This window comes from Tetrao urogallus, assembly GCF_951394365.1.
Source record: "Tetrao urogallus genome assembly, chromosome: 21".
Lineage (NCBI taxonomy): Eukaryota > Metazoa > Chordata > Aves > Galliformes > Phasianidae > Tetrao > Tetrao urogallus.
The window spans coordinates 963,757-985,442 of NC_136834.1; the positions used below are offsets into that span (position 1 = coordinate 963,757).

The window sequence follows — 21,686 nt, forward strand, 5'->3', positions numbered from 1 at the left end:
GGGTCAGGTTGCCCAGAGAAATGGTGGATGCCCCATCCCTGGAGACACCCGATCAGGCTGGGTGGAGCTCTGATCACTGATGGAGCCCCATCTGATGGTGGGTTGGGGTTGGACCTGATGGCCTTTAAGGGTCCCTTGCAACTCAGTCCATTCTGTGATTCCGAGAGCACCCACAGGCTGTGTGCTCATCTCAGTCCAAAGCCAGTCCCTACTGCAGGGCCATCTGTAGCTTGGTCTCATCTTCCTTCCAAGGCCTTTCTCTGCAGAGAGAAATGTTCTTTCTTGGAGACGGCGTGAGATCTATGTTGATGAAGAAACAGCAAGTTCTGGCAAGAGCTAACAGGCTCCAGAAATGTTACCCATGTCTCATCTTAGCACCAGCATGAGATACTGATCCCAGAAGTGTGTAAATATGGGCCCTGAATGTGGGAGACCGGGGCAGTAAGGAGGGATCGAGGTTGCTGAGCACTGCCCAGTAGGGTGGCAGATCCACACGGTGGCCCCGTCCCACCTGCTGTTAGAACACCTCCGACTGCAGCGTTCCTACCTGGCCATAGGCAACACCAGGGCAGAGCAAGGGGTGGGCAGCTGCCTGGAGTGTGTGAAGAGCTGCTGGAAGGTCCCATTGTGCTCAGTGGGACAAGAGGCGTCTGTGGGTGTGCTATTTCCAGGGCATTCTGACTCGGCAGAAGACTCACCATTGTCAGCATGTCAGGTCAGGTTTGTGTTGCATGCTCATGCTGCTGTACACACCTCCCTTGATTGGCGTGTGCAACTTGCAGACCCAGCACACCAAGCAGGAGAGAAGCTGCTTGCTTCCTGCGTCTGCCTGTTCCTTATAAAGCCTCTCTATGCAAATGTCAAAGTACAAAACCCCCTACTTCCCCATGGCAAGCAAGGAGGATTATATATTGCTGGGCTGGTAGCACTTTTCCAGGAGAACAAGGCTGTGTTTGCTCCAACCCTGGGCTCATTTTGCTTGGGAATGAATGATCTCTTTCCAGTTTTCTTGCCAAAGATGCTTCCCTACATGGTTTCTAATTATGTGAGCTGTGAAAACCTTAACTAATGTCTTCAAAAAGCAAAAACCAGGATCTCCAGACCCCTGGAGAGTCCTGCCGCTGCTGGAAGCAAATTCAGTAGCTCCAAATAGCAAAAACTCACAGCTGCCTGCCTCCAACCAGGGGATGTGGTCGTGTCCATGCAAGCACCTGACTGAGGCCTCTCTCCTTCTCTTCCAGCTCCTTCAGCTGTGTCCATCATGCACCAGGTCAGCCGCACTGTGGACAGCATTACCCTCTCGTGGTCTCAACCTGACCAGCCCAATGGAGTCATCCTGGATTATGAGCTACAATATTATGAGAAGGTACTGTGGGATTGGCTGCAAGATTTGGGGAGAGGAGGTGATGCAAAGGGCGTGCACAGGCTACTGCTTTTGGCTCATCAGCGTGGGTGGCACTGGCTGTCAACATTTTGGAGCACAGTGATGGTTACAGCTCAGTGCTTAGGCAGCATAACTGTGTTGGTCTTTCAGGAGGAGCTTCTCCTTTCTTCACCTCTCCTGCTGGTGTCAAGTGGACCCATTGCAGGGAGAGCAGGGCAGCCAGCAGCCAGTTCAGGGTTTATTTTTCCCTTTCCATTAGTGGGGAATGGGAACTGTGGCGTTGTCACATAGCGTGTTGTGCCAGGATGGATCGTGTTAGCCAACTGTCCAATCTTTGAGATTGTGTGTCAGTGCATTTGCACAAAAGATGAGTTTGCACCTGTGTGCAGCAGCCTCAACCCCTTTACCTGGGTGTTATACCAGGGGAAAGCTGTTCAGATCCCCATGGAGGGAACACGTTGCACTACCAACTTAAGGTGAGGCTGGTGAGGATCCCATAGCTTTGGCTCTTCCATCCCCTCTTCCACCTCCTCCCAGGAGAGGAGTGGTGTCCTATGGATCTGCCAAGGGATGTGAAGACTGCACTGATAATGGTCCCAGGACATGCCAAGCTCTGCATGACTGCTGAACTTCATCCACGCCATTCAATGGAGATGGGGATTGGAGAGCAGGAGATTTCTCCTTCCAGGAATCTGCCCCTTTGCCTAACAGCTTATAAACTATATGTTAAAAAAAAAATGCAAACTAACTAATTAAAAAGCTTTATGATTAAATGGAACTGAAAATATTTTCCCAGCAGTTGCCGGAAGAAATGATTAATCCCCCCCACTGCCTGTGACCTATTTTCTCATCACCAAGAGCCAGAGGGAGAACAGGGAGGCGGGAGGAGCTTCTTTGTAGACTGTTAAATAGGTCCTGACCTATATTGCATAAATCACAGCCTTTTATTTGACCCTTGGAGATGATCCCAGAATACATGGCAAGATGGATGAGAAGGTAACAAGATGCATCTGGAAAGCAAGAAGGGTCCTTTCCCCAGGGACACTCAGAATGATCTCAGGCAGTTCATTCTACCAACCTTGTTTTCTCTTAGTCTCATCCTCTTTCTTTTTTCCCTCAGTTTTCTGGGGGAGGCTTGGCTAAAGGGGAAGCTGCTCTTCGTGGCAACCAACAACAAGGTGTTCATCTACTTTCCCCTGTTGTCAAATATTTGGACACAGTCCCTCCCTGATCCCAAGGACAAACGGTCCAAGCCACACTTGGGTGATGCTTTTTATGGCAAAAGGCTTTCAGGAGGCACCAGCACAGGCAGAGAGGACAACCCAAGCTGCCCAAGTGCTGTCACTGCAGCTCTCTCTTCCTGGGCTTTGAACCTCTTGGTACATTTTTTTGGTATCTTCTTTACTTCCAAGAGGCACACTTGATCAGGTACCTGACTGGGATTGGAAATGTAATGGCTGGACTGGATGATCTCAGTGCTCTTTTCCAACCTTAATGATCCTTTGATTCTATGCTTTTGAGATACCCTCAGACCCAGTTGCTCAGTGATGTTACCCAGAAGAGTATGAAGTTGTGGGCCACAAGGATCCATCCCAGGAGTAACCAGAATGACCCTCCTACCTCATCTGAGCATCCCTCCTAATGCATTTGATCCCAAGGGGGCTGAAATTCACATTTGTGTTATTATTTGGCATCCAGCCTTGGACTTGCTTTGTACGTGTGACTCTGTTTGCTTCAGGAACCACAACAGATTGCTGCTGTGCAGATGCAGAGAGGAACTGCCTGCCAAATTAAGTTGGTTGACATTTTTCTTTGCTTTTTTTTTGGCTGATAAAACATGACTTTTTAGAAACCATTTCTGCAAATCCTTAGGGCATTTCACAGAGTATGGATGTTTCAAGAAACTCTTTGTTGATCAGACTTCAGTTTCAGAATAGATTTGGCTCAGAGGGAGAAAAACCAGATGAGGACACTAAATGAAGTCTATCGGGAAGTTAGAAGTATGTTCTTCTCAAACTCAAAGCAAAATCATCTAGAAAAGCCCTGCAAAAGTGAGGTTAGAGAAACAGCAAAGGAACATAGGCTTTAAACCACCTGGACATGCTGGAGAAGCTCGGAAGGGTGAAAGGAGAGCATTGTTTGAAGGGAACAAGCAAGCTGCTGAAGGGATGATGTTTGAGCAATATGCCAAAGGCAAAGAGTAGATTTATGAAGAGATTTACCAAGCCATTTTTAAGTCTTAGCCCTGTTAGGCTTGAGGGAAAGTGCTCCAGAGGTGTGAGGAGAGTGATTAAACTGCAGTCACCATCTACCTGGTTCCAGCCATATGGGTTTGTCTCCACAAACCCATAAATGCTCTTTCCTTGCATGAGGGGAGTTAGAGAGCATAGGTATGAGAATACCTTGCTCAGACATTCGTTTCCTAGCCTATAAACCATCTTGTAAGCACATCTGTGGCATTCGACTTAAAATCCTCCAGGATGACGGTGGGGATGAGGTACTCGCCAACAGTCGGACAGATGACTTTAAAACAACTGTGGTGTTAATGCCATCCAAGGGCCTGGGAGGTTTCATCCAAGCCCTTGGGCAGTAAAAATGAAAACGCTTCCTGACCTACTTCTCTCCTTGCCTTCCTGGGAAAAATCCATGGGAGTTCTGAGGCCTTTTCACACAGACGAGGCAATCAGTTTTCTGTGAGCTCATTTTTTCTCGATCTTTGTTGTCTTTGTATCTGTGATTGAGCTTCTTGAGCACACCAGAACCCCTAAGTCGCTCTCCACAAGGCTGCCCTCGATGAGTTCTTCTCCCACTCTGTACACATACCTGGGATTGCCCCACTCAGTTGCAACACCTTGCACTCAGCCTTGTTGAACCTCATAGGTTCTTATGGGACCACTTCTTGAGCCTGTCCAGATCCATTTGGATGGCATTCCTTCCTTCTGTTGTATCTACTGCACTGCTCAGCTTGGTGCCATCAACAAACTGCTGAGGGTGCTCTTGATCCTGCTGCTTATGTCACTGATAAAGGTGTTAAAGAGTACCACTGCCCTGGGGGACACCACTCATCACTGGCTTCCACCTGGGTGTAGAACCACTGACTACAACCCTCTGGATGCAACCATCCAACCAATTCCTTGTCCAGTGAATAGTCAGGTTGAAATGCCCTAGAAGGATGAGAGTGAGTGTGGTGCTTCTTGTAGCTGAAGCTGAAGGCCTCATCCTGAGGTTCCCCTTGATCTGATGGCCTGTAGACCCCTGTAGACCCCAACCACCAGATGTCTTTTTTTAGTCCAGTCCTTAATTTTTGCCCACAAACTCAACCCATCTGTGGCAATTTCTGAGGCAGCTCTTAGCAGTCTATCCATTTCTTAACATAGAGAGCAATTTGCCCATTTCTGCTTCCATTCTAAAAAGCCCTCGATTGTCGTGGTCCCGTTTTGTGAATGGTCCCACCAATGTTTCCATGATAGCAATTAGGTCACAGTTCCCTAATTGCACTGTGGATTCCAACTTCCTGTTAATTTCCCATACTGCATGCATTGGTGTAGACAGAAATCTTCCTGTTAATACAGCCCAGCGTGCACTTGGCCTCCTGGGCTGGATCATGCTAACATGAAACAAGAAATTCCTCCCTGCCACCCAATAGAGTTTTACAACTCAAGCCCCTCAACCCCAGGTCCACTTGATGGGGTTATGCAAACTGTATCTTTGTGACTTCTTTCTGCCAGTCTAAAATCTCGTGAGAAGTGAGGTACCTCTCCTGACTGGTGATCTGTGCTTGGTGGGCTTGCCAAGCCCCTTGCAGTGACTTGAAGGCAGCAGTTCTCAGTGACTCACTTGCAAATTTGCCAGGATTTTTAGCTGATCTGTTCCAACCAGTGACCCCGCCAAAGCAACCTCACCTGCCAGATAGGAGGTGCTACTGAAAAGGATAAATTGGGTGAATAACCACACGAAAGGGGGCGGGATAGAAATTTGGAATTTCTGTACTTCTGAGCATTGGAGTGCCTGATTCTGGTGCGGTGTCCAGAGCCTTGACTCTCTTTTCTGATGACAGACGTATATTTTCTTGGCAGAACCTGAGTGAGTTAAATTCAACAGCAGTGAAGAGCCCCACCAACACTGTGACAGTGCAAAACCTCAAGGCTGGCACAATCTACGTCTTCCAAGTGCGAGCACGCACCGTGGCTGGGTACGGCCGGTATAGTGGCAAGATGTACTTCCAGACCATGACTGAAGGTGAGTCTTCACCTGCCTCTGCATAAACATGAAACAAGTCCAGAGAGCCTTGAACAAGATGGAGGTGCACTGGTTGCAATGCTAGTCCCCTTCCTGATAATCCCATCAGAGGTGCATTGATAAGTCACCTGGGTTTATTCAACCTGGCAAGCACTGGAGAAAGATTGGGTACTTGGTATTCCATGCAGGGAATCACATAGTCTAGGCCAACTTCTGCCAAGCTTTTCTGGCATGGGCACCTGCCTGTTCAGTTGGATTTAAAGGAAATGGAATTTATGATGTTCATCTGCAGAGCTGTTGATGACAAATGTGTTTTGGGTCTCTACTTTCTACATTTGTGCAGCTAAATAAAACAAGCCAAGCCAGTTTTCTAGCCTTGAGGCCAAGTAACAAGGCACAGCATGCATGCACAGGACTAAACATTCCCACCCAAAAAGGATAGCTCCATCCTACCTTCCTGCTTGAGAACATCCTCTGTCAGAGCCAACATGAGACATGCTCTGGACATAGCCCAGACAAAAACCACACCAAGAAGCACCACAGCAGTAGCCATGCAAATAAATGTAGGCCATCCTTGATGAACGTATTGTCAGTCCGTGCAGTAACTCATTCCCTCTTCCTTTCAGCCGAGTACCAGACCAGTGTCCAGGAGAAGCTGCCACTCATCATTGGCTCCTCTGCAGCAGGACTGGTGTTTCTCATTGCTGTTGTTGTCATCATTATTGTGTGCAACAGGTAGGTCAGTCTGAGAGCATCACTTGAGGCCCTCTGTACTGGGGCTGTGCAGAGGGATGGCAGTTAGAGATGGAGAGTGGAGGGGATAGAAATTGGAGAGGATGGAGATGGGCATGTTAAGTGTTCAGGAGTTGAGTGTCAATGAGCAGCCATTGGCACGGGCTGATGGTTGAACTATGTGATCTTAACGGTCTTTCCTGCCTTAGCGATTCTATGGTCCTTGTGACCCCTCCTAATTTGGGATAGTCTGTTATTCCACAAAAGTGGGGGAAGAGTGCATTTCAGTGCATTTCTCAGCCTCAGCTGACCTGACCTGTCAGAATGACATGTGCACATTGCTCAGGACTCCCTTTCTTTCCAGAAGACGGGGCTTTGAACGTGCCGACTCTGAGTACACCGACAAGCTGCAGCACTATACCAGTGGCCACAGTACGTACCGTGGTCCCCCGCCAGCCCTGGGGGTCCGCTCTCTCTTCGGTTTGTGTTCCTGTTCACTCATTCCTTGCGTTGTACGGGGATGGTTCAGGGTCCTTAGCCAGGCAGATCTGTGCATGTGAACACAAGAGGATCCTTGTGCTAGTCAGGGCTCCCAGAAGCATGGCCAGATCCTTCTTTAGAAAGCTTCTGTCTAACAAGGCTAAGCTTTTGCAGGAAACTACTGGAGAGATCTGGACTGCGTGTTTGGCTTATGTCTGCTTGCCCTCCACTTCTTCCCTCCATCCCTGTTCATTGCAGAGGAGTTGGACTAGATGGCCTTCAGAGATCCCTTCCAACTCTAAGGATTCTATGATTCTGTGATCTCACTGTGCACTGCTGAAACATGCCTCTGGTTCTCCACACCCTTCCTAGACACTGGCTGTAGCAGCCTCGTGCTTTCTGAACCAGTATATTGCATCCCCTAGAACCAGAGTTTGGCATTTGTTGCCTGGATCGCCCACTTGCATCATCTAGATTCCCTACCTGCCCTCTATGGTCTCTGCCACACGTAGCAGAGTTTGTGCTCTCCAAACCTGCATGGTTTTGGATACCAACAATAAAGTGGGCCCCCATGCATGCCCAACAAACTTCTGCAACATCAAACAGAAACTCTTCCACGTGCCCCCAAAACTCCCTCTCCTGCTGTGAAGCCCCTACCACCACACCTTGTCTTGCTGCTCAGATTCTGAGCTTTTCCCAACTTGTGGGCAGTAGAGATATCCTTCCCATCTTGCCTGCTTCCTATGGAGCACTGTCCTCCTGCAGGAGCTCACATGGTGCCTTTGCCATTGACCGTCCCACTGCTTCCAGAATCCTAGTAAATATGATCTATCTATCTTATGTTTTTTTTTACAAATGTATGGCATGCTATGCATTGTATCTATATGTATTGTAGGTATTTTGGGATCTGTAGAGTTCTGTATCTATATATGGAGGTTTAGATTGGATATAAGGAAGAAGTTTGTTACAGTGAGGGTGGTGAGGCACTGGCACAGGTTGCCCAGAGAGGTGGTGGTGCCCCATCCCTGGAGACACCCAAGGAGGGGCTCAGAGCACTGATGGGGCTGTGGTTGTTCCTGTTCATTGCAAGGGTGACAGACTAGACTTAGGGTCCCTTCCAACTCAAACTATTCTACGTAATAGATACAGTACATAACATGCCCTCTCTTGCAGCCTGTCTCTTTGACATCCTCATGCACTACAAGGCACTCCCTCACATCCAGCATTCCTGCTTCCAACCTCCCTACGCACCCTGCCTCACCCTCATTCTCCTCACCAGCCCTTGGCTGCATGCCCTCCAAAATGCCTTTTTCCTTCCTAGCTAGAGATCTGTCACTAAACTTCTGCTTTGTTCCAATCTCAGTTGTTATGCACATCATGTTATTTTTGCAACTTCGGGGTGTTTGTACTTTGTTCTTTTACAGACACTGGGCTTTGTTCTGAAAACAGTCGTGCCTGGAGAATATCAGTAGTATTTTGGCACAGGGCTCACTGGTGTTTCTGCTCTTACCTTGGAAACATTTTCCATAAGGCAGAGCACTGAACGGTGACTCCATGCCAGAACAGCATTGTGCTGGCTGCATTGCTATAACTTACCACTAAAAATGACACTCTTCAAGAAGGATTATGTAAATGCAGCTCTCAGTTGTTTGTCAGTCCTTGCTGCATGTGTAAACATACATTCTCACTTTCTGCCGGGGTCTGGTGTGCAACATGACATCTTCAGGCTGGGAAGGCATTAATAGCTGTGCCTTCACAACTGTCGCAATAGGAGAGGTGCCACCAGATACAGACGGACTGATAACAGGCCTGGGGTGCCTTTTAGCCACATCACTCAAGACACCAATCCAAGGCATAGTCTCTACTCTGTTTCCCAGCAGTGATTGCTGTAGAGAGGCTACACTTATGCTTAACAGATTGCTAAGGCATAGGCAGCCTTAAAGTCCTTAGCATTGCAGCAGCTTGCCTGTATAGATCTGAACATCATCCTATATCTGGACCTGGGAGTTGTGCCTCTATTTCTGTGGTCTCTGCTCTACAAATACTTCCAATCTGGAGACTGGCCGGAGCCCAGGATTGTGGTATAAAGCTGTCCTCGGCTATAGGTAGCAGTGGGGAGAGCAGGGGACAGACTGGGCCCTCTGTCCTGATTGCATTGCCCATGGAAGGATCACAGAATCTCTAATAGAGGGGTCAGTCTTATGGCTGTACATTAGTACCACACACCTTGGGGCCACCTCTATGTAGTAGAGAATCAGCGTGTGCCTGCATTAATGTCTCAAGGCAACCCTCACCATCTCCTGGATTAGGTCCTGGACTACTTGAGCCCAGGTCTTCTCCTCTGCTTTCCCATGTATCTGATGTTTACTGAGAAGGAAGCAGATGCAGGGAAGGCCAACGGGGCCGAGCAGCTCCCTGCTATGTGCTAACCCTCTGCATACACGTGCATTACTGTGCACAGAAACACAAACACACACAAATGTACTCACACACATGTATGCATACATGGATATACATGCAGCCATGGGCACACAGTCCCATGTAGGCACACACAACCCCACATGCACACACAAATAGATTTCTCTTGATGTCAATTTTTGGTCACTCCAGTTGTGCCTGTCTGTCTGACTTTCCCTCTACTTTACACAGTGACTCCAGGGATGAAGATTTATATTGATCCATTTACCTATGAGGATCCTAATGAGGCTGTCAGGGAATTTGCAAAAGAAATTGATATCTCCTGTGTGAAAATCGAGCAGGTGATTGGGGCAGGTAGGTGAACTGGGAATGTTGGCTGGGTCCCACAGTCTTGATGACGATTCAGCCTTATATGTACGAGGAAAACTAATGTGAATAAGGTTTTATGCTTAACTACAGCGTTCCTGGACTGGCAGGAACATGGTGGTCTCTGGACCACATCCAGTCTGTCCATAGTGCCCAGTGCTTCTCACCAAAGGATGAATTCTTCTGGAGCTCACTGCTGGAGCCCCAACGAGTGGGGTCTCTCAGGGGTTAGACAGAGCTCTGGAAGGCCAACGAGTTCAACCTGTTTCTCTCTGTTCACAGGGGAATTTGGTGAGGTGTGCAGTGGGCATCTCAAGCTTCCTGGCAAAAGAGAGATCTTCGTGGCCATCAAGACCCTGAAGTCTGGTTACACAGAGAAGCAGAGGCGGGACTTCCTGAGTGAAGCCAGCATCATGGGGCAGTTTGACCACCCCAATGTCATCCACCTGGAGGGAGTGGTGACCAAGAGTTCCCCAGTCATGATCATTACAGAGTTCATGGAGAATGGCTCTTTGGACTCCTTCTTGAGGGTATGAAATCCCAGGGTCAGAGGAGGACTGGAGGGGGGATGGGGGGAGATTCCTTCTTTGTGCCAGTATAGCTTGTCCTTCACTGCCCACCAGGGAGGTCTGTGGCCTCAGGAGAAGTGGTGGCATCAGGGCTGTCATGTCACGTGTCCTCAAGATTGAACCAAGCCTTACTTTTTTAGTACCATTACATAAATCAAAGTTACAGGCTTAAAGAAAAAGAAAGTTTTCCCAATGCCTTAGAAGTAATCTGTTACTCTTTCACTCTTATGTGTGGCATCTAGGTCAGGTCATTCTGTCCTGGTCATAGTAGTATTGGGTGGAGTTGGGCTCCATAAATGGAGCCAGGAGTTGGACTCAGTGATCCTTGTAGTCTCCTCCATCTTGGAGTATTCTGTGATTCTGTGTGTTTCTACACTTGTACTAGAGGAGTGTTGCTCATTTCAGAGCAACTCCTTTACAGACGTGGAGGTGAGTTCTGCCAGATCTTTCACACAGCAGGGCTCCAGCTCCAGCTGCTGTGTCTAAACATTTACAGGCCTGAGTCTGATGTGAATAATTCACTGTGTGGAATGAATGCCGAATTCACTTGCTTATTAGGAATAGATTACCCGTTCCAAACTCTCCCGTGCAAGATGTGGCAGATCTGTCACCTTTGAATGTCAGCAGCCATTGGTATTGGTGCCTGTAGGGCGTGTGAGGGTGACTTCCAGCCCTTGTGAGCTCTCAGCTCTCCCTTCTCTTTCTTTGAGAGGGAACTTCTGGTGCTGGTGGCACAGCTGTGTCTTGACATGTGATGTAAACAAAGACTACTGGCTGTTTGCCCGCTCACGACCAGCTGTGGGTTTGCACCTCTCATGTCGATTCTTTCCTTTTTTCCCTAAGCAAAATGATGGGCAGTTCACGGTGATCCAGCTGGTGGGCATGTTGCGTGGCATTGCAGCAGGCATGAAGTACCTGGCTGATATGAACTACGTGCACCGGGACCTGGCTGCCCGTAACATCCTGGTCAACAGCAACCTGGTCTGCAAAGTGTCCGACTTCGGCCTCTCCCGTTTCCTGGAGGATGACACCTCTGATCCCACTTACACCAGTGCGCTGGTAAAGCTGCTTTTGCAAAGCAGGAGGGGTGGGTGGGGAGGAAAGGAGTGAGAGAGAAGTCTCCTGTTGATGTTAAGAACGCTTTTCTCAGGGTACCAGCAATGGGAATAATGTGCCACATGGGAAATATCAATCGAATGAATGAAGGAAGGTCTTTTCTTGCAAGTTTGTGCCCAGTTGTTATTCCAGCAACTGTTGATAGGCCTTGTAGTCATACCTATGGAGAAGACTTTCTTGATCAGTACAACTGCAGCCAGTAGTTTTCCTAGATCCCATCTTTTGCAGGGGCAGACAGCATCACCCCACTGCAGTGCCTATGAGACGTGTTCTTGGAAATAATTGTTGATAGAGCTGGGGCATGATCTGTAGGAAATGACCCCTCCCAGATCCTTTGGAGCTGCCAGTGAGAAGATGTCAAGCACAGCTCTTCATGAATTCTTTTAATTCAATTTAATTCTTAAAAAACATTTTAATCCTTTTTTATTCTGCTTCTGAGATAGATGACAGCAAAAGGATGGGAGAGGGATTCAAGAGGAATTTATTTGATTTTTTCCAATTTCACAGTCATTCATTGCCAGCACAATGGACATTTTGACATGCCAGGGATTGCTGTAACTGTAGGCAGGTGGAAAGAGCTGAGTGAAAAGAAGGCTGAGTGCCCTCCTAGAAGTGACCTGCAGTACTTGAAGAGCAGGAAGAAGTCAGAGCCAAACAGTTTTCATTGGTACCATATGGTGAAACAAGGAGCAATAGACAAAATCATAGCGTGGGACACTCGGGTTGAATAATAGGAAAAACTTCTTCCCCAGGGGCTTGGTGCAACCCTGAACAAGTCACCAGACAGATGAGGAGGATCATCAACCCTGAAGGTTGCCAGGAGCTGGCTGGACAAAGCCATTCCCAAGCTGTCGATAGGGATAGTTGAGAGATCCCTTCCTTCGGGGATTTGATTGGTATATCAGACAAAAGTGTTTTGGACGCATCTCTTTCAATTGCTCTTTCTTTTTCTGCTGCTATCCTCTCTTAGTTGTTTGTTTTTCCCTGCAGGGTGGGAAGATCCCAATACGGTGGACAGCCCCTGAGGCAATTCAATACCGAAAATTCACGTCAGCCAGTGATGTGTGGAGCTATGGAATAGTCATGTGGGAGGTGATGTCCTACGGCGAGCGGCCTTACTGGGATATGACCAATCAAGATGTGAGTTGTTAAGAAACCAGGAGCAGGAACACTGAAATCAAGAGCAGATTGCAAGGCGAAGGCATGGTTATATCTAGACGTGGCCTGTGGCATGTCCAGAACACTCTCTGTCACGGGAGAGGTGTCCACAGTCAACATCTTTCAGGATTCTTGTATTGTCTCTCTGATGAGCTGTCCTTCATGCTCTCTAGGCCTCAGATACCCTCAGGATAAAACATCAAGGTCTTGGGTAGACCCTTTGGTGTGCAGAAGGCTTGTCTACCTCTCTTCTGCAAGCCTGGGTATGAAAACCTTACTGTAATAGCATCTTCCTGACCTCAAGTTTGTTTCAGAACTGCCTCTGGGAAGTAAATGGGTCCTCTACTGCCACCTCTATTCTACCATTCTGCGGGCTCTTCACTCTTTGGGCTTCCCACCTGGCCCTCTCAACTCCTCCCACCCCAATGGCAAATTACACACTTTTCAGGTCAATACAGCTCCATCCGTACCATGTCAGGTTCAGAGAAGGGCAAATTCCTCCTCATTACCTAGTGGGGAATTTGTTGAAACGAGTCCCTAGTGGCTGAAGCATGGCTTCCTTGTCCCAGCATGCCAGTAAAATCTTTACATTAGTTCTGTGTGACAAAGAGAAGGATGTTAAGTGGTAGGTCCTTCTCAGAAAGGCCTCATTCATATTTGGGTTTCATTATCACTTTCAGTTTCAAGCATGTACTGCAAACGTGTCTCTGCCCTCTCCCTGCCTTGGCATCCCTCCGTGCACTCGGCATTCTGCTTTCCCCCACTCGTATCATTGTTCTCTCCCTTCTGTTCTGCACCTCTTCCCTTACAGCTTCCTACTTCCATCACGCAGCTGGTGAGGATGTCAGAGCCCATGCCCGTCTCCTCAGTGCAGCTTGCTGCATGCTGGCTGCTCCCCTGCCTCCCCAGCCTTTTCTCCCCCTTCTTGTGCCGCAGGACATCATGCCCCAGAAGCTGTCACCACTTAATTGCAGCTGATGCTCCCTGCGAATTAACACATGGCAGATATTCGCTGCAGTTTAGCCTCCTGACCCTTGGGTGTGAGAGTCTGGGGAGGCAGGGGAAGGAAAAAGGGATGGAGAGTGCAGGCTGTGCCCCCTCGCGGGGTGGATCTGCTGGCTGCAAGGCAGGTGGCTCCTTAGGAAATCATTCAGTCATTGCCAGAGCCAAGTGCTTGATGGTTGCGTGGACTCTCTCCAGTTCTTCCCCAGGAGAGTCCTAGGCAGCTCACCAGAGGAGTCCTTAGAAGTGTGCAAGACAAATCAATGGTGGCCGTAATCAAGGAGTGAGAACAGACAGAGATGCTGAGATCCTTCTACCAGAGTGACAGGGAGCTGAGGTTTCCTGTTGAAGAAGATCCCTTCTGCGTCTGCTGTTTCTATTATATGTGACAAGGCCGTGTATTTTCCCAGATCCCTCGGTGAAGCAGGGAGACACCAAAGAAGCATCAGGCAAAGCCTTCTTCTCACCGTGACAGTCACCCTTAGGAGCTAAGAAAAGAAACATTAAGAGTTAAACGAGTGCCACTTTGGCCTACTCCTCCATTCAGGGATAAAGATGTTATTGCCACTCTGTTGATTTCTCTTCCTCTCATTGCAGGTGATAAATGCTATTGAGCAGGACTATCGGCTGCCACCCCCTATGGATTGTCCAAATGCCCTGCACCAGCTAATGCTTGACTGTTGGCAGAAGGATCGAAACCACAGACCCAAATTTGGACAGATTGTCAACACATTAGACAAAATGATCCGAAATCCTAATAGTCTGAAAGCCATGGCACCTCTCTCCTCTGGGTATGCATGCTGCCTTACTGTCTTTTGGTTTCTGTTGTTTGTGGCCTGACGGGCACCATCCTTGCATCTCTCCTGGGTAGCTGTTGTAAAGACCGCTTGACCCATGTTGTTTCCTCCTCCAGTAAAAGATGTCAAAGTCACTCTTGTCCCTCTGCTTTGGACTGAGTAATGCTGGTCCAAGTCATTCCAGCCGATGGAGGGTGCAGAAATGCATGTGCTTGCTTGCCGTTGCTCGCTGTGATCATTCTGTATTTCTGTGTTTCAGGGTTAACCTCCCTCTACTTGACCGCACAATCCCAGATTATACCAGCTTCAACACTGTGGATGAATGGCTGGATGCCATCAAGATGAGCCAGTACAAGGAGAGCTTTGCCAGTGCTGGCTTCACCACCTTTGATATAGTATCTCAGATGACTGTAGAGTAAGTGCCCAGGCTTCTGGTTCCAAAGCGCAAGGAAAGATCTCAGTTGTTTAACAACTGATCACTAATTGAGTTTATTTTCTTTTCACATTGTTTTACAGAATTTGTTACCTTGTAGGCCCACTTCTGGTCTGTTCAATTTCTGCAGAACTGTCTCTATTCTGCAGGCAGTCTTTTATCCAGATTTTGTCCATCTATTGCTCTAGATCTGCAGAATTCAGTCCCGTGTTCTCACACTGCATGTGAAAATGAAAACTGCCATTAGTGTCTCCAAAACCCCTCCATGGAACAAATAGAGATTTTACAGTGGCATCAGGCACTTCTCCAACCACTGGAGAACACTTCAGGACTCCGCAGTCCTTGTGCATGTCTGGCTTACAGGCAGAGGAGACATACATGCTACAAAAAAATTCTGGTTAAGAAAAGCCTCTGGAAGTCCACATGGTTTCACTTTGTTTTGAATTGTCCTGTATGCACTAAAAACTTTCCTCAATGGCAAGATTTTAGCAAGTTCTTCAGAGAAAGCAGGCAGCTGAAATCCATTTGTGGTAGTTTTTGAAATCCCTTGGGGCCAACTGGGGCTTTGATGCCTCTTGGGAAAGATTTGTAGTTGGTTGCAGTTAGCTTTAGAAACCCTTGCCAGGAAAGCACCAAGCATTAAAGCCATGTGTAAGTGCTGTGATGTCTCTGTGCCTGGTAACTAGGAAGGTTTCTTGGAATTGATGCCTAATTTCACACTTAAAAACTATCACTCAATCAGAATGTGTCCACACAAACAGCCAAACTGATTTTTGGGGGCTTTTTTTGCTCTTACTTACTGCCAGGAAATTCACGTGGCAATTCTGACTGTTTCATTGTATCCATGGTACAGCCCCAGAGCTTTGGGGGTGATTTTGGGACTGTGTAGGCTGTGTTCACACTACAGGAAGAAGACCCTTAAAATTTGAAAGACAACGAAGAACTTTAACCAAACTGGGCCCACACCACAACCCAACCCTGCTAGATTTGGTGGATTTTACGCAGTGTGTCTGTTGGATACATTGCAGCCAGGCTAATGAAGTCAGTGTTTTTCTTGGATGTGCTCAGTGTCCATTAAATGCTACTCTTCCCAGTACCTTCCCACATCCCTCACAGTATCTTCCAAGATACTGTGTGCCTCTGTGTTGTCACAGGGGTCCCCTCAGCTCATCCTCGTGTCCCCTGTCACTTCTGACAAACCTTTCCACATTTCTCACCTGGTTGGGTGGACAGAATTATAGAGGTGATAGACCAAATCCTTTGTCCTTGGAAAATCATGATACAGCAGTACTTGAGACCACCTTCTAAGGATTGTATCAGTGGAACTGAACTGCCATAAGGCCCTCTTTTCTTGAAACCGGGGTAGCCAGCAAAGTTTAAATGTTTACTGAAAACAGCTTCAGTGTACCAAATGCAGGTGATTTCAGTGCTGATCTATTTGAGTGTGAGCCTAACAAGGTTGAACAAGGCCAAGGGCAAGGTGTTGCGCTTGGGTCTGGGGAGTCCCAGATATGAGTACAGGCTGGGAGTAGAACTAATTGAAAGCATCCCTGTGCAGAAGGACCTGGGGGTCCTGATGGATGAAAAGCTGGACATGAGCCAGAGTAAAGACTGGTTTTTATTCCTAATCAGAGTAAAAGCAGAAATCAAATTGCCAGACTCTTCCAACAGGAAATGTTCCCTTTTCTTAGCTCAGCATATTTGGCAGCACAGAGAAGGGAGTGGAAAGCAGCAAGGCAAGTAGTCACTGTAAGGGCACCACCCTGGTGCCGGGGTTGTGTAGTGCTCAAACAGGTTTCCAGTTGCTTTGCTGTGCAGAAATTTGAATGGCAGCAAAGCTGTGGCTTGGGTGCTCACTCTCCCACCATTCTTAGAGACTGAAGGGTGCTTTGACAGCGGTCTGCAGCCAGAACATATGATCTGTTGCACAGATCCATCCTCAGCTTTCCTTCTTCATTCCTTCTTCCTCCTTGTGTTTGACCAGAGAGACAAGGTGTAGAGCAAGCACTAAAGCAAACACCAGCCCATTTGCTACTTGTTCTAAAGGATTTTCTTCCACATTTCCTTGGAGTTTCCATCTGCCCTGCTTTGCCCATTGATGCCCACTCTTAAAATTCTGTTCCTAACACTGAAGGAAAGAGAAAATGCAATTGAAAATCCTTAAAGTAAGGCACGGATGGCATCTTACGAATGCCATCCATTCTCTGATCAGAAGATTCATGACTGAAATTTATTCACCAGCAGGGAGGTGAGTAGCAAACTCAGCTGGAGTGATCACATATAGCACTAATGCAGAGTAACACTCATGCTCTTGGTGTGAGCTTTATCTTCCCCAGATGCCTCATATCCATCAGAAACAGCAGCAGTGCAAAAATTAGATTGCCACGCTTCAGAAAAGAGGATAAGTAGCAGAAGTTTTTCACTTCATGGCCTCATCAGAACAGTGTGGTGGATGTGGTACTTAGGGACATGGTTTAGTGGGCAGTATTGGTGATAGGTGGATATTGGACTGGATGATCTTAGAGGCCGTTTCCAACCTGAATGAATCTGTGACTGTGATAATTCAAGAGTAACAAAAGCATTCATCATCTTCACACAGGGAGTAACATTCATGTATTACCTCCTATTCATCCATCTCCAAGGATGGAAAAGTAGGTTTCTAATTCCGATCTGACACAGCAGGAGAGAGAATCCAGACTTTCAGGAATCCAAACAGTACAAGGGTAGAAAACCTAAAAGCTTTTCAAAGACCAGTTCACTTAAAAGCAGTGAGCAAAGCACTGCATTGGCGCTCAGTATTGAGGTTTTCTGTGCTTGGGGGGTGCTGCAGTTATGTTGAAAATGCAAAGACTCACCCAGGAGAAGAAAAGGCAGAGGAGTGGAGGTTCCACCTAGCTCTCATTCACCCATTGCATTTGTGGAATAAGTGCTGCAGATACAGTGTGGAGACTACATCTCCCAGCATAGCACGCTCCAAGGGGATGCTCATGCATAGCCTTGTTCTGATGTACTTTCTGATCTTTGCTGATGTTTATGTGGTGTTTGTTTCTTTCCTCCCAAAGGGACATTCTACGAGTTGGGGTCACTTTAGCAGGACACCAGAAGAAAATTCTGAACAGTATCCAGGTGATGAGAGCACAGATGAACCAAATTCAGTCTGTGGAGGTTTGATAGCGACGTGCCCTCGTGCTCCACTTCCTTGAGGCCCTGCTCCCCTCTGCCCCTGTGTGTCTGAGCTCCAGTTCTTGAGTGTTCTGCGTGGATCAGAGACAGGCAGCTGCTCTGAGGATCATGGCAACAGGAAGAAATGCCCTATCGTCAACAACGAGAAGTCACCAAGAGCTGAAACAATAGAAAACAATGGAAAAAGGGAACAAGAAAAGACAGCTATTTTGAAAACAAACAAACAGTGAATTATTTTTAAATAATAATAAAGCAATTGCAGTCTTGAAAAGGGCTCCAAGACCAATGGGAGTCTTCAAAGGAAGAGAATAGAGCAGCTTCATCTATTTCCTCTTGCACAAGGGTTGCTGCAGCTGGGCCCAGACACCTCTGGAGTTATGAGACTTTTCAAGAAGACGAATGCAAAGAATGGTCACAAGAAGCACTTCTCTTTCTCACCTGGGATGGCAGCTCTGGGAATGCCCAGCAGTCCTTCCTGAAAGCCCTGTTGGCAAATCGAAGAGGAGAGCTGAAGCTCTTTGGTGCTGTGGAACCAAGTGCATCTCAGAAATTGTTGGACTTCTACAAAAGCTGAAGACATTTTCTTTTTTTTAAAACAAGTAAACTGATACTAGAAGAGGCTGTTTCCGTCAAATGAGAAGGAATCTGTAACACTGGGGCGGGGGGTTGGGGAACGGGGGAAATCAGTCCTTTTTACATCTCTTTATTTTCTCTTGTCATGGAACAGTTTTGTGAGTGACAGTTTCCTAAGGGTCCGTCCATCCACCCTCCAATGGCATCATTGTTTCATACATATCATATGCACAAGACTTATAGTGATGTCCTCACTCGATGCCAATGATCTTTCCCCAGAAGACTTCCCAAGTACAGTATGTAGTAGATTTTGATTACAGATGCTGATGTGTACCTTTATTTTTCGGTTGTCATTGTTGGGAGATTCGTCCTTTTACCTTGCTTTGTTAACACCAATATGTGAGTTTGGGGTTGGAATTTTTTTGGTCGATTGGGGTGGTGTTTGTTTTTTTTTTTAACGAAAAGGAAACGACATTTCCAAGCATCATATCATTCAAGAACTTAAATCCTTTCCTTGCGGAAGGAAAAATTGCTTATTGACAATATGCCAGGAGAAAAAGTTTTTTATATGCACATTTCCTCATGTTTGCTTCTTTGTTATTTTGCAATTCGTTCCGACCTGACAGGTGTTCCCAGCTGTTGGGTTTCCTGTTGTCTGATGAGATGAAATGATCACCTGCTCAATTCAGGGTTGTTGGTGCAGCGATGAGCAGTATTATGGAAGGGTTATTGCTTTTGTTTTATGGAGGGGAGGGAAAGATGGGAGGGTGGTTGTGTTCTGAGTGGGAATGATGGCTGTTAGAGCCCCTTGGAGATGTCTGCTTAGAAAGATGTCAAGGTTGATTGGTGCACATGGTTTCTAGCTGCAAGGTTCTGGGTGCTTTGTACCATAACCAAGCTCTGTGGCAGTGCTTTGTGCCCTTTGGACATGCAGTCCCTTCGTTAGGCAATGCCCAGTTGGCTCAGAGCGTCATCTCAGCCCGTTGCCTCTAGGATAACACAGGGGAGCAAACGCTGAGTCCAGGTCTCTGTAGGAAAATGCCATGGTTGAAGCTCGATGACCAGATGGTGGGTTTATAAATAACAGAAATAAATACTTTAGTTACTGAACAGCTCCTTGATATGTATAAATACCACCAAGCAAGTGCAGGGCGAATAGAAATTATAGCAGTGGGATTGTTGTCCCTGTTCAGCAGCACCTCATGTCTCCTGGAACATGCCTACCAGCCTCCATGGTAGGGTTCAGCTGCCCACACGTGGCAAATTTGCACACATCTGAACCTGTGTTGATAAACCCTCCTCTGCCATTGCCATGTCATTCATAGAGCCCTGCACTCATGTTCAGCAACGTGGGCTGCAGGAAGGCAGGCATTGGGAGCTGGTTTGCTGTGTTGTCCAGGAGCTGAATCCAAGAGGAAAGCTGTAGATGGAACTCCCTGTTCAGACCTCAGTGCCCAGACATCACTTTTCTAGATAAGGGGCCATTTATAAAGTACTCAGCATTTTCTGCTTTCAGATCAGATGGGAAAGCACATATAAGTGGCAGCAGAGCATTTCCTGCAACTGAGTTACTTCTCTGCTATCCTCTTTACTTGCCCTCCTGCCTCCTTCAGGGCACAATCTGATGTAGAGAGAGTTTGGAGTGAGCAGACAACAGGCATTTCAGCTGGACATTTCAGCTGCCCTATATGCAGTGTGTGTAGTGTGTCTATCTAGCTGAAAGGATGTTTTGAATGCCCTTGAGGTCAGAAAGCACTGCTCCAGATCACGAAATGAACTCAGTTTAAAGAGGAGGATGCAAAAACTGACGGTGTCAACTAAACAGAGTGCTTTCAGAGGGCACACGAGGAAAGAAGAGTCTTCTCCAAGGCACCTGTCCCATAGGACTGCTCACGTGGGCGTCTGTCTCGCAGTGTAGTGGCTGTGCTTTAACAAGGGGCTGTTGTCAGCTCCCAGAGGCATGGCTTTCCCAAAGGTCTCAGAATCTTTTTGGTGACAGTTGGGGCTGAGGGAAGCAGGGTGCCATGCCAACCCTTCTAGCCACAGCCAACCACCTACTTTATGTGCAAGGGAGCTTTGCAGCACAAGGAGAGCTGTCTGACTAGAAAACTCACCAGCAAATTCCTATGGGGCAGCCATGTGGAAGGAGCACGTGATGCCCTTCAGTTGTCTTTTCTCAGACAGCTCTTGGCTGTTCTGTGCCATCAGTGCATGCGTGCTTATGCCACGCAGGAGCAGTGGCCAAGCAGTGTCCTTTCAGCCAGTAGGGCTCGGAAGGACACTTCAGGTTATTTGTCTCAGTGCACTGAATCTCCTCACTGCATTAAACACATCTACCTACCAGACCCAACCCACTGTGAAAGAAGGGACCACGCAGAGCTCAGAGCCGCGGCAGCTGTCTGTAGGGTAGAGAAAGCACATCCTTCTCTCTTCCTCTGACCAAAAAAATCACGTGATGGCAGTCAGTCCTACAATAATACACTCCCATCTATTTATATCAGGCATTGCTGCGACATCTGTCTGTGTTTGTACAGGACTAATGGAGAATGAGACCTAAAATGGAAATGATCCATAAAACACTGCAATTTTCTGCATCCCTACAGCTTTCCAGGGAGGATGAGGAACCGAGTTCCTGTTAAGTACTTTGGTTGTAAATTATTCTGGTGCATGCTCCAGTGGACAGCATAGTCACTGCAGTGACTTTAATGTTTATACTTCATGGGTATCAAATGTACTGCTATGAAATATGAGTGTAATGGCAAAATTCAACAAATAACAAGGGGAAAATGGGGAAAAGTCACTTGCAAACATTTACACTGTGAAATAGTTGTGCATATGCATGTGTGCATGTGTGAATACTTAACGAAACTCATCACCATTTTATTTTTCAGGCAGCTTGTTGCAATTTTCACATTTTCCCTCCATCTTTCAAGCTACCTCCAAGATCTCTTCTCCTCCACTGTTGCCCACTGCCATCTGCTGCCGAGGCCACGTTTGTCTTGTGATGGCATCCAGTAGAAGAGCTGAGCAGGACGCTAAGTTGCAAATATGTTAGTTGGCCAAGTTCAAATCACACAGAGTATCATGAATATGTGGGTAGTAGGAAGGTAAAGGATTCACCCACAATACTGCATTTTATGGGTCACTTTCAGCCCTCTAATTAACAGCAAAGGAGAAAAAAAATGAAAAATGAACTTAAAAGGCACAGCACTGCCATGAACTACTCACCAGCTGTG

General features: G+C 47.3%; 1 protein-coding gene across 3 annotated transcripts in view; it reads left to right on the forward strand.

Moving 5' to 3' along the window:
* Positions 1–17,865, forward strand: part of EPHB2 (EPH receptor B2) — a gene marked incomplete at both ends in the record, with an annotated part of 97,573 nt that extends 79,708 nt beyond the window's left edge. The window contains 11 exons of one of the 3 annotated variants that reach the window (XM_079545462.1): positions 1,242–1,366; positions 5,461–5,623; positions 6,250–6,358; positions 6,720–6,835; positions 9,485–9,607; positions 9,902–10,149; positions 11,032–11,247; positions 12,295–12,444; positions 14,062–14,255; positions 14,521–14,676; positions 17,757–17,865. In XM_079545462.1, the coding sequence (XP_079401588.1) occupies positions 1,242–1,366; positions 5,461–5,623; positions 6,250–6,358; positions 6,720–6,835; positions 9,485–9,607; positions 9,902–10,149; positions 11,032–11,247; positions 12,295–12,444; positions 14,062–14,255; positions 14,521–14,676; positions 17,757–17,865 (1,709 nt within the window). Of the gene's footprint in view, positions 1–1,241; positions 1,367–5,460; positions 5,624–6,249; positions 6,359–6,701; positions 6,836–9,484; positions 9,608–9,901; positions 10,150–11,031; positions 11,248–12,294; positions 12,445–14,061; positions 14,256–14,520; positions 14,677–17,756 lie in introns of all 3 variants that reach the window. The other 2 variants (XM_079545463.1, XM_079545464.1) reach the window with 2 other exon arrangements.
* Positions 17,866–21,686: the final 3,821 nt, after the last annotated feature.